This window comes from Lipotes vexillifer, unplaced genomic scaffold (genome assembly GCF_000442215.2).
Source record: "Lipotes vexillifer unplaced genomic scaffold, Lipotes_vexillifer_v1.1 scaffold382, whole genome shotgun sequence".
Classification (NCBI taxonomy): domain Eukaryota; kingdom Metazoa; phylum Chordata; class Mammalia; order Artiodactyla; family Lipotidae; genus Lipotes; species Lipotes vexillifer.
This window is the reverse complement of record NW_006780611.1, coordinates 6,281,396-6,293,947: the sequence shown is the minus strand read 5'-3', so window position 1 is coordinate 6,293,947 and position 12,552 is coordinate 6,281,396. Positions and strand designations below refer to the sequence as shown.

General features: G+C 61.1%; 1 protein-coding gene across 1 annotated transcript in view; it reads right to left on the bottom strand.

The window, feature by feature from the left end:
- The window catches only part of TTLL12 (tubulin tyrosine ligase like 12), a 17,834-nt gene extending 6,170 nt beyond the window's left edge, over positions 1–11,664 (bottom strand). Inside the window, exons 1-8 of the mRNA XM_007453934.1 lie at positions 11,467–11,664; positions 7,551–7,723; positions 5,275–5,473; positions 4,282–4,441; positions 4,069–4,202; positions 1,450–1,526; positions 122–238; positions 1–37 (exon numbers count right to left, since the gene is read on the bottom strand). Coding sequence (XP_007453996.1) covers positions 1–37; positions 122–238; positions 1,450–1,526; positions 4,069–4,202; positions 4,282–4,441; positions 5,275–5,473; positions 7,551–7,723; positions 11,467–11,664 — 1,095 coding nt within the window. The remainder of the gene's footprint in view (positions 38–121; positions 239–1,449; positions 1,527–4,068; positions 4,203–4,281; positions 4,442–5,274; positions 5,474–7,550; positions 7,724–11,466) is intronic.
- Between the last annotated feature and the right edge of the window lie 888 nt (positions 11,665–12,552).

Below are 12,552 nucleotides of genomic sequence, written 5' to 3'. Positions count from 1 at the left end.
GTTCAGCAGCACGCTGGGCCTCTCCCGGCTCAGCCTTCTGCGGGGCACAGGCAGGCGCCACCGGTCAGCGGCGCGGGGGCCCCGGGGGCGGCGGCGGGGACCGCGCTGGGAGCCGCCTCACCTGTAGTCCTTGAAGTGTGAGAAGTGGAAGAGGATGTGGGCGTCCGCCTCGCTCTGGGTGAAGGTGAAGCGCGGGTGGCTGAGGTGGCCGAGCACCTGCTGGACGTCCGTGTAGACCCTGGCGGGGGCGGGGCGGGCGGAGGTCAGTGGCCGGGCTCCGCCCCACGGCCTCCGCTTGTCTGCCCAGCGACGGGGCCACTCGGACCCCGGCGACCCCGGGTCCCCCACCTGTGAAATGGCACCACAGGGCCACCTCACGCTCCTCCCGAGGATGAACCAGGAGAACCCGAGCGTCCCGTCAGGCACGGGTTCCCTCCTCCCCCGTGGAGATGGGACGGGTCCACACGCTGGGACCTCTGCCCTCAGAGAAGAGAGCCGGCGCCCTGGGGGCCTGCAGGTGAGCATGTGGCCGAGACACGTGCCTCCGATAAGGCCTCATTCCACACCGGCCCGGCCCTGGCCCGGAGAGGACAGGGCCTGGGAGCCTGTCTGCCGGGGGTGGTGGATGCGTCCACACTGTGGAGTTTCAAGGCGGGAGGGAGACCTGGCCCTGGACGGCGATCCAGGGAGGAAGAGAGGCAAGGAGCTGGCTGCTCGGGCGGGGCCGGCAAGGGGCGCTTAGTCCGTGGCTGGGGCGTGGAGCACAGCTGTGGGGAGGGGGCGAGGCTAAGGGGGCCTCCGTGCAGCCTCCGACCTGAGGGGGTGGAGGGATGCTAGGCGGTGAACTCAGGTAAAGGGAGGAGGGCCAGGCTGAGGGCCAGTGGGAGGAGGCCAGTGGAGCATGGTGTCCATTCCAGCTGGAGCAGGTGTGGGCAGCCAGAGGGAGGGCTTCCCCCTGGAAACAGAGGCCAACTTGCCCCTGGCTGACCTGGGACCTGCCGCCGCCGAGCCAGCTGGACGCCTGGTCGGCGTCACTGAGGACCTCCACTTCCTCACCCGCAAAAAGGGAGCATCTGCTTCCACCCCGGGTCCAGCCTGAGCTTGCTGGCCTGCCCGGCCTTACGTTAAGCTGCCAGCCCACACCTGCAGACACCTGGGCGCGGCCCCCCCAGCAATCTGAGTGGCTCTCCTGGGTGTCCAGCACCGTCACTGTCGGCACTGGCTCCCTGCTTCCAGAGGCCGCGCGCACCCCAGCTCACCCTCACTGCTCGGGCGCTCTCTCCGTGAGCCTGAGACCCCGCCCACGGCATTTCCGTCACTGCTGTGCTGCCAGGGGGCAGAGGACTTACTGAGGCCTGTTCCAGGAGTTGTGGGGACTGTGAGGCGTGTGTGAGGAAAGGGACCGAGGCAAAGGCTCAGCACAGGCTGGGGGCAGGGTGGGCTACGCACCTGAAGACGTGGTCGCAGGGATACACCGCCGGCTTGATGGCCAGTGGCAGTTTCTCCTTGTTTTTCTCCAAAATGGCCTAGAAGGAAAACACTGGAGGTAGAAACAGACCTTCAAAGAAAGGAGCACACGCCTCCCCATCCTGTACATCAGGGTTTAGGGATCCCAGGGGGCACACCTGGACCTCAGGTAGAGCCCTTCGCAGGCACTGCAGCGCCCAGAGCCCTCTGACCACCCCCATCCCAGGATTCTGGGGCTCAAGGCCCCTCAGGTGCCGGACAGCCTGTTTTGTGTCAGAAGAACAATGTAAACATTGCTCTAAATCTGCTCATTGTTCTAAATGCTTCCTCCAAGTCACAAGCAGCCCAGAAGGTGCCCAGCCTGTCCTGGGAGGGGGCTACCTGGTCCTCGGGGAGCCCCCAAAAGCTGCTCTGAGCTTAAGCGGTGTGATGGTTTAAACCATGCCCATAGGGACTTCCCAGGTGGCCCCCCGGTGAAGACTCCGCACTCCCAGTGCAGGGGGCCTGGGTTCGATCCCTGGTCAGGGAACTAGATCCCACATGCTGCAACCAACAGCCTGCATGCCGCAACTGAAAAGATCCCACACGTGGCAATGAAGATCCCATGTGCTGCAACTAACACCGGCGCAGCCAAATAAATAAATAAATAAAATAAAATAAAATAAAACATGTCCATAAACTCTTCTATATTCCTTTTGAAAGGCAGAGTTCATTCAGCTCCCCTTGAGCGTGGGCGGGGCTGAATGAGTTGCTTGTAACAAATAGAAAGACGTGGATCAACACTTTGCTATTTCAGGAAAGGCCCTGCAGTCTCCTCCCCGCCTTCTCTCAGGTCACCTCCTCCGAGAGAAGTCAGTCACCATGTCCCGAGGACACTCAAGCAGCCCCGCGGAGAAGCCCACGGCTGGGGAGGAACTGAGGCCTCCTGCCCACAGCCGGCGCCACCTTGCCAGGCGTGTGAGTGTGCCACGTGGGGGCCGGTCCTCAGCCCCATCAAGCCTCAGATGCCAGCCTGACCGCGCTCACGAGAGACCCTGGGCCAGAAGCACCCAGCCGGGCCTCTCTCCACCTCTCTACAGAAAGCAAGAGATAATGAATGTCTGCTGTCTTGAGCCGCTATGTTTTGGAAGAAATTGTTACCTGGCGCTAGCTAACTAATACATGCAACCCCAGGGCACAGGCCTGGTCCAGATGGGTCAAATGGGGAAAAACAACCAGAACGCTTTAGAAAACCAGTGTCTGGACTCTTCTCTCTCTGGCCAGTGGAGGGCATCCCAAGCCATTCTTAAACCTCCCCCCTTCGCATTCACTGACTTCTTCAAGTGTTTAAGCACCTACCAGGTGCAGGCACTCTATGAGGCTCTGAAACACACCTCTGAACTGAGAAGGGTGATCCCTGAGTTTTTGACAGGATCAGTTCAATTACCACCGGCTTAGGTTAAATTCATAGGGAAAAGTGCCAACAGGGCCACAGTGCCAGCCCAGCCCTCCCAGTCAGCAGCATCACAGAACAGCTAACGCCACACACGCTTCCCCCTCTAATGCGAGTTAACTAGTTTACTCCTTTGCACAATCCTCTGGGGCATTCAGTGAGCATGTGATATGCTGGTGGAAGCAGGGAAACTTCACCATGTGGGGCAAGGTTGGAGCCTCTGCCCACAAGTTACCAGGACCCCTTGGTTTTGGACTCCCACCCTTCCACCAGCCGTGTGGCCTTTGGCAAGTTACCTAACCTCTCTGTGCCTCAGTAAAATGAAGATAAAAATAGATCCACATGTCCTAATGTAAGGATTACAGCAGAGCATGCCCGTAAAGTGCTAAGCAGAGGCCTGTGCATCTCTTGGTTTCCAACTGGGACCAGCTGACGGGAAGCAGTGGCAGGAGATCAGAGGGCAGGGCAGGAGGAGAGAGGGCCAGGGTGTTAATTCCTGCTCAGCCCTGCCTGGTTCTATTCCCACAGGCTCTGCTTGCTGCCCCACCCCAGGCTGCACCAACCCTGGGTCCCTAACCTGGCCTGCCTCACGGACTGGGCCCTGCACTAACTCACCACCAGCCAGGCACTTGTGAGTGGTCCCTGGTGGGACCCAGACCACGGACTGAAGCACTGCCGTCATCCCCAGCAAGGACACCCATGGCGACCACTTGTTGGGGGCCTACTGTGAGCCAGAAGACATCCCATGCCGTCTGAACATAGTGCCCTCACATCCCTGGTGAGGGAGGTGTCAGGAAATGGAGAAACGGTACGGAGCTGGGATTCACAGCCAAGCCACAGAGCGCCCACTGCCCCCACCCCCCGGCCCCTGAAAACAGGGAACAGCAGCCCTGACCTCCAGTCCACCAGCTCTACCCAACCCTTTGGAAGGACGGTTCCCAGCATCGGGACCCTGGGGTCTGGGCTCCAGGCTGGCGCCAAGCTGTGTGGCCCCAGGCAGCTCACGTCTGCTCCCTGAGCTCTGAGCCCCTTGTCTCTCAGACACCCCCAAGCTCTCCTCTCCCTCCCATGGCAGTCAGCTGGTGCTCAGCAACATTTGGTGACTGGATGGAGAAAGCTCCAGGAGCCACCAGGCAAACAGGCCCAAGGGTCGCGGCTGGAGGCCACACCTGGTAGTGCTCGTCGGCTGGCTCGGGCGTGGAAGAGCTGAGGTCCAGCAGGTCGGCGGGGGCCCAGGGCAGCAGCACGCACCTCCGGATCAGAGGGTCGGCCTCTCCGTAGGCGAAGTCCCGGGTCACCTCCTCTGCACCAGGACACGCGGGCAGTCAGGGGGCGGCAGAAAAGCGCCGGCCCTTCCTTGGGGTGGGCGGGCTTTGACTTACCGCCCGTGTCCAGGTCCCTCAGGGGCCACAGCAGCGTGTAGGCCACCTGCTGGGGCACATAGAAGAAGGGCGCGGTGGCGAAGCTGGGCGCGTCCGCGTGCTGGATGCGAGAGCCGAACTCGTCCATGATGTACCACACCGGCACCTTCTCCTCGGCCGTCTGCGGGCAGAGCACACGCCACCCTCGCCCACTGCTCCGCCTCCCCGTCCCTCCCGTCCGCACGCCTTTCCACGCATCCCCGACCCAAACACCTACCACTGGCCCGTCTATGCCCAACTCTCAGAGCCTGGAGCACCTACCACACACGCCTTCATCCCTTGAACCCGTGGCCTCCGGGCCGGCGGCCCTGCCCTGGCAGACAAGGACAACAGGCCAGCGGGCAGCGGTGTGATCACGTGTGTGGCAAAGGTGTATGGAAAGAAGGCACTTAGCCTAGTAGCTACATGGATGTGTTTGGTTCTATGTGCAGGCGGAGGAGGGGGGAGACCTCTGAGTTCAGGGAAGGCTTCCTGGAGGAGGCAACAGCTAAGCTGAGATCAGGAGAAGCAACTTTTGCCTTTTCCTGGACTGAAGGTGGTGAGGGGCTGGAACGTAAGGGTGGGTCTGGGGAGGCCGGGGAGGGGGGTGGTGATGTAAGCCCAAGGACATGCTGAAGGGACTCAGTTCTACTCCCGAAAGGAGTAGGGTATCACTAAGGGCTTTTAGGAGGGTGACGGAACCAGAAGAGGCCAGGAGAGAGGCGCAGCCAGGTCACTGGGGTCCGGGAGAGGGTTGTCCAAAGGCCACATGGACAACTGGGTCCTCGGCACTGGCTGGCCTTAGGCAAAGAGTAACAGGCCCGTGACAGAGCCATGGGGAACCAGGGTCGTTTCCACCGGCCACACAAGATGAGTCTGCTCACTTGCGGGGTAAAAGGATGCCTCCTGCTAGCCCTGACGGCACGGGACAGCGAAGGCCTGTCTGCCTCCCCTGGGGCCCGGCTGCCCGCTCACCCCATGGGCCAGCTGGTAGGTCTGGTTGAACTTCCACATCTCCTCCAGCACCAGATCCACGGCCTCGGTGCTGGGCAGCTCGCCGTGGAACTCAATGCCCATCAGGTTGGCCATGCGGTGCAGCAGCCCGGGCACCTGCTGCAGCTGCTGGCGGGCGTGCGCCACTCGGCACGTCCAGGCGTGGTCGATAAGGAAGATGCTGCGGGCACAGGTTACAGGTGAGCGCGAGGTTACCATGCAGGCAGGGCAAGAAGGGAGGGTGGAAAGAGGGCCAGCAGGCGGGATCCGCCTGAGGAAGAGGCCGGGCTGAGGCCTGGACGCCGCACCAGGCCTGGGTGGGGATCCTGGTTCTGCCGACCACCCGCTATGTGGGCCTGGGACAGTTCCTCTCCCTTTTCCAGTTTCTAAAACAGGGCAACACGGTCCCTACCCCCTATCACCAGGCTGATGAGAGCATCAAATGAGACAAAACAGCATGCTGACTGTACACCGAATCCTCACGTATTCAGTGATCAATACAGCGATCAATACAGCGATCACCGCGACAGTTAACTGTCCTCAACTGGATTTTGAACTGCTGGAGGGCAGGCCCACGACCCCCAACCTTGCTACCTGCAGGCAGACACGCAAAGGAGCCCCTCTCAGAGCTCACTCGTGCTTGCCCAGGACTTCCGGGCACTTCTTGGGAAGCGCCAGGGATTTCTGCGGGAGAGGCTTCAAGTCCCCACGTGTATGGACACCTGCAGTCCACACAGTCCAGTCTCTCTGCAGGAGCCCGGTGGGCCAGCTGCACAGCTCTCACACCAGCGTGGTGGAGGGTAGGGTGTCCCCACTGCAGGCCCAAGGACATGACTGCCCCCAGCCCACAGGTCAGGCTGCCCGGACACCATCCAAGCCCTGCTGGACTCGGAGGCTCTGAATGCACGGGGTTCTGCATGCTGGGGAAGCAGCCCTGGCCCGGGCCCCCTGCTAACATGGAAGGAACAGCCACCGCTCCGGTTCTTAGGTTAGGGGGCAAGCTCAGCAGTAGTTATTTTACTGCACTTATATTATTTTTTGTTCGCATATCCTGAAACAAATGATTTATTCCTGTCCTCGTGCGTAGAGTTTATGACCGTGTGAGACATGGCCAGGCCTTCAAAGTGGAGCGTCTGGGGGTGACCTGGGCAGACGCACACAATGGCTGCTGGACATGGTGGGGGCGGGGGAGGATGGAGGCTGGGGCCTGGCCGTTGGGGCGGGGTGGGGTGGACTCACAGAGGTCTGGAGGGAAGAAAGGCCCAGGAGCAGGAAGGACGGTGGAGCAGGTTCCAGCCCAGACGCCGGCCCCATCCCTCCCCAAACCTGCCTGGCGGTATGCGTGGAGGGGGCAGAGGCCGGGAGCTGCTCGAAGTGGCCGCTGAGCCCGAGCCCCACGGCTGGCACAGGCGGCAGCAGAGCAGGCGCCCGCGTGGGTCTGCTGTACCGAACTTAACGAGAAAGGGGAGCCTGCAAGTTTCTGAGTCGGAGGGCACGGGGGTGGAGGAGCTTGGCTGCTGTCATGACCCGTGGGGGCCTTCCCACCCCACCAGGGGCTGGTGAAGGAGCCAGACTTCCTGGAGGAGCTACGGTTACAGGGGCCCGGAAACCCCCAGAGGCCAGCAAGTTTCTCCCTCAGGATTCCAGCAAAGTCGGGCCGAGGGGCCTGTGGGCCTCTCCAGGCGGAGGACAGCCCCTCTTGGCCCCTGGGAAGCAGGAAGCCTGGGGGCCAGTCTCGGCTCTAGCCTTTGTACCCTGTGGCCTCGTGCCAGGCCCAGGCCCACTCCCCGCCTCGGCACCCTCAAGCAAGGAAATCCATCAGGGACCGGGGCGAGGCCCGGGGTCCCTGGAAAAGCCCGGGCTCATGAGTTCAGGCTGCCCTCGGGTCGACACCCACGATCTTAACCAGCTGTGTGACCCTAGGCAAGTCCTTCCCCATTGTTTCCTCATCGGCAAAACGGGAACTTGTCACACCTCCACGGAGGGACCGCTGGGACAGTTAAGAGGCGTTGCGGGGGGGGGGGGCCACGCTGCTCTCAGGAGAGCATGAAACACGACTCACGCAGGAGCGTCGCCAGTGTCGGGGCTGACAGGACCTTGTCTCAGGGCTAAGGCGCCAGCGCCTGGCACCCAGGAGCACGCGTGCTCGCGATGACAGCTCCTCCCTAGTGGCCACGGCCTTGGTGACACCTTTGTAAAAGGGAGCCCGGCCCTGAGGGCCACGGTGCGGATGAAAGGCGTCGGCCTATGGCTCCTACCTGTTGGGGTCAGCCGCCTGCAGCCCACCCTCATTGGTCACGATGACCTTGTAGCAGAGCTGGCCGCCTGGGTTGGGCTTCTTCCGTGCTTCCCGGGCCGCCTCGTCCTCACTCTCATCCTCCTCCACTTCCTGCACTTGCATTATCCCGAACATCTCCCCAGCGTCGAAAACCTGGGGGCCACAGGAGGGGGTGTTGGCAGGAGACCCCACTCCTGACCCGTTCCTTCCGCCACACCCCGGCCTCGAGGACAAACTGATCCCCTAGGAGAAGCAGGACCTCTGTACTGCCCAGCTACCCATTTTATAGGTGGGGAGATGGGTTCCTAATCAGTGAGAATGAGGCCCTAACCTCCCCCACTATCGCTGGCGCTATCGTCCCAGGCCCCTCAGCCCGTGGGACCCAAGCTTGGAGGTGGGACTGCATGCATGTGTCCCATGATATCTAGTCTGGCCTCTTGCATTACAGGGAAAATGCGGCTCAAAAAGCAGAGCAGGTGGCTCCGGTCACACTGGCAATGACTGGAAGAGTGAGGATCCTGGTGGCTAGGGATTGCACCCCAACTTTGTTCTAACCAGCACCACCAACCCAACACCAGGGCAGCGGAGGTGACCCAGAAGGAAACAGGGGCCCAAGAGCCTCCTGACGCCACCACGCCAGCCCAGGTCTGCACAAACCATGGCCTGGGTCTAGTCTACTGAGGTCCTGGGCCAGGATGGGACAGAAGGTAAGGGCCTTGCTCCTTGAGTTTCCCTGGCAAAGGGCAACTGCCAACCACATGCAGCTGGTGAAGGTGACAAGCCAGTCGGTCCCCATATAGCCACACTCATGTACCTGGTGTCTGCCACAAGTCAGCAAGGGGCCTTAGGGCAGATTCTGCAGCCAGGCTATGTGACCTTGAACAAGACGCTGAACTACTCCGTGCCTCAGTTTCCCCATCCATACAATGGGAATACGAGAACCTACCTGAGGGGCTTGTTGGGAGGATTAAATGATTAACACACTTGAAGAGCTTAGAAGAGGCTAAGCTTGGCAAACCCTCTGTAAGCCCTTGCTACCATCACGACACCTTTGAGACTAGTCTCTCACCTGGGAAGGGGACATCAACCACCTTCCAGGAGAGCTGAGAGCGATACATCAAACAGTACACACAGAGTCTGTGGCATATAGCAGGGACTCAGCAAAGGCCAGCTGCCCCTAAAACCTTTCTCATGACTCTATTAAAAACAGAAGATAAACTCATCCCAGTAGTTGGAAATCAGCCATCTATTCAGGCACAAACAGCTTGGATGTGCTGGGCAGGATGGGCACTTGGGGGTGTGAGGATGAATCACTCATGACCTTGCCCCGAGTGGCAGAGGGGCCATCTGAGAGGACCAGGTAAGTGGTGCGGGGGCCTGGAGGGCCAGATAAGACTACGGGGAAGCAGTCACCTGAGGTAAGCGGTGAAGGAAGGGGAAGATTTAAACGTGTGGCCACGCCGTGGTGGCGCAAGGACTCCAGGCAGAGAAGCTGGGGCGGGAAGGGCTGTGGAGCCGACCAGGTCCATCCACAGGGGAGCTCGGGCACTTTCTGGGACGGCGGCTTTAACAACCCCCGCGCCCCCCCCCCCCCCCCAGAGCCCCCACCGCAATCCCAGGGTGAAGCCACTACCTTCCCTCCAGTTTGGAGATGAGAAGAGAGCAGCTCAGAGGCTGGGACTCACACCTTGGGCTTCCACCCAGAACCCCATATCTCTAGCCCTCTACCGCCAAACCTGACAGGAGGGAGGGGACAGTACAGGGCGTGGCTTCTCCCAGCTGTGAAATGGGGGTGACCACCATCCCCTCACAGAGGGACTGGAGGAGGCCCTAACGAGGTAAGGAAGGGGAATGGTTTTGCAGCTGGGAAGTTCCTGCAGACAGAAAAGAGCTGAAATTTACTGTAAAACACTCCCCATCCTTTCCAAGGCACCGGGGTCCCTGGCTCGTGGGGGGCTGGAGGGGCCCCATTCCTTGGTCAGCAGGTACCTGTGGACGTCCCCCACACCTGGGCCCACAGCAGCAGGTTTGTCAGAACAATGGCTGCAGGTTTGGGTCTGGCAGTGGTGACTCACAGCTCTGCCCATAACCCATAACGGCAAGGGAGGGTCACGGAAAAGTACTGGCTGTCCCTCAGCAGAGCGACAGTGGCCAGGCAGCCTGCAGATCTTGCAGCCAGGATGGAGGGGACATTACACCCTGGTGATTATGAGCTGGGCATGCCTCTCCACCCAATCCCCCACCAAGACCGTGGAAGTCCGAGCCATGTTTCCTGGTCTTCACTTTCCAGAGGGAGACTTGGACTCAGATAGGCAAGTGACTTGCCCAGGTGAGTTCACTGCCCACAGAGGCTGGCAGGGCCGGAGCCTGGGTGTTTCCACCTCGTGCTCCTTTCACCCAGTACACAAGGACCTTTTTATCCTAACAAACCGCTGGAGTCCCCTCCCGCCCAGCACAGGCCTGGGACTAGCGTTAAGTGCTCAGGAAATGCTGGCGAATCAAGGGCAAGTCATAAGGGGGAAGGGAATTCACTGTTACAAAAGGTAGGTACCAATAACACTGCACCTTTTTTTATAGAAACTACTTGTGTTTTGGGCAGGAAGGTACCTGGTCCAACCCTGATTTCAGAGGCAGAGAGATTGGCTGAAAGGGTGCAGTTTGTCCAGCAGCCTTTTCCTGGCTCCAGGGTGCCACCTCGCCACCTGCACTGCTCAGTCTGTCTCGGCCCAGGAGGCAGCCCCTGCAGGAGCCTGGTTCCAGCTCAGAAGGCCCCAACAGAGGGCCCGTGAATGTGCTCTGGCTTCAGCACATGGGCAAACCACCGAAACCCAAGGCCCACCCCTCAGCCAGGACCCTGCGGAGGCCCTTTGGAGACACAGGCTAGAGCACAGGCCAGCAGAAAGGAGCTGACCCCACAAAAAGGGAGACCCCTGAAGCATGTGAGCTCTTTTCATTTTTGTTTAGATTCTGTCTCCACCTCCCACAGCCTGTCTTCGTTGATATGCAAAATGAAGGTGACCCGGGGCTCAAATCAAATGAAGAAACACGAAAGAACTCTATGACCTAAACAGTTAAAGCCACACAAACTCGCTGGACGTCTGTTTTCCCTGAGGCAGGTAGTGGCTGAAAGCAAGCTTCTAGTTCTGAAGTCTGACAGACCTTGGGAGTGTCACTTCCTCTTCCTGAGCCTGTTTTCTGCACTGTATAAAGTGGGGGTGATGAATCTTACCACCCCCCACCCCCAGGACTGCTCTGGGCTCAGATGTGTGGAGGACGCAGCACAGGGCCTGGCACACAACGGGAGCCAAAGTTCATTTCAGATCCAGTTCTCGCCGCGGCCCTGGCCCAGCCCCAGATGCTGGCAGGACCAGGGCCACAGGTACAGGCTCTGGCCGCCCCTCCTAGGCCACAAACCGCCATGGAGTTAAAGTCGGTCGTTAAGGCATTCGTGACTCTTCATCCTCAAACCACCGGCCGTTTTCCCTGCATCGGCCGTCAACGCCGCCCCCCAACTCTCCGCTGCGCGTCTCACCGAAGCCCGCCCCGCCCCGCCCCGGAACGCGCTCGCTCTCCTCGCAGCCACCAACTCCCCCAGGCGCCCGCCCAACCTCCTCCGCACGCGTCCTCCAGGAGGCCCTCGGCCGCCCTACCCCAGCAGCTCTCGGCCAACAGCCGGCCCGCAGACCACACCCTTCCTGGTAGAAGGGTCCAGAGCGACCCACGCCCGGCGCGCCCCGGGCTCGCGCTGACCAGGACTGGAGGATGCGCGCCTCGAGGACCCGCATCCCAGCTTCCCTGGCGCCTCTCAAAGGGAGCCCGGGGCGCTCCGGGCGCGCCCTGCACTCCGGGTCTCCCCGCCCGGCGCCTCGCCCTCCTCGCGTCACCTCAGCCCGCACCTCGTGCTCCAGCTTGTGCAGGAGGCGGCCCCAGTACCGCTCGGGGACCCCCGACGCGCGGAGCGCCGGGCCGTGCAGCGCCGCGAACTTGGCCCGGGCCCGCGCGTCCTCCTCCGGGTCCGGGTCCGGCTCCAAGCTCGGCGCCGACTGCGGCGTCAGGACCCGGCTGCCGCGGTCCAGCCTCGCGTCGGCCTGCATGTCGCCTCCACCAGCGACAGCGCCAAGTCCAGCGCCGCCGCAGCCCGCGGGCCCGGCCCTCTCGACTCCTCCCGCCCGCCCGCCAGCCCGCCCCGCCCTCCTCTGGGCTCCCCGCCCACCGCCGCCCGCAAGCCCGCCCGCACGCCTGGCCTCCAGGCTCGCCGAAGGCAGCGGGGGCGCAAAGCTGGGGCGCAGGACCCGGGGAACCCAAAAGCCGGGCCTTCCGAAGGGTATGAGCGCGCCACTGCGCGTGCGTGAGCGCGCGGGGGTAATGCGTTTGTGGCCTGGGGCGGCCGGCGCGTGCGCACGCGCGCCTGGTCGGGGCGGTGTTTTCTCTTTCAGCCCGCGGCTACCCCAGGGGATGCCGGGAGTGAAGCCTTCCAGCCTCCACGCGGTCGGAACCGGAAGGGATTCCAGGGAGTGCCCAGGATGGGAGACCGAGGTCCAGAGACACTGGTTCCCCGCACGACCATCGGTGTACCGCACCGACCACACCGGCGTCTTCCCAAGCTGAGTGCAGTTACAGAATTTCAAAAATCATTCTTTGATCGTCCTAGTTGTTCAAGTTCTGTTGCTTCCATAGGGATGCGTTTCGTTATTTTCCCATTTGCAGCTTCTCAGTAATTATAATTTGCTGGAAAGCTCAAAGACTAAAGGGTTTTTTTTGTGCTTCAGTTGCTGAGTATTTTGATTAAAACTTATTTATTTATTTTTTTATTTATGGCTGCATTGGGTCTTCGTTGCTGCACACGGCCTTTCTCTAGTTGTGGTGAGCTGGGGCTATGCTTTGTTGTGGTGCACAGGCTCTAGGCACGTGGGCATCAGTAGTTGTGGCACGCAGGCTCAGTAGTTATGGCTTGCAGGCTCTAGAGCGCAGGCTCAGTAGTT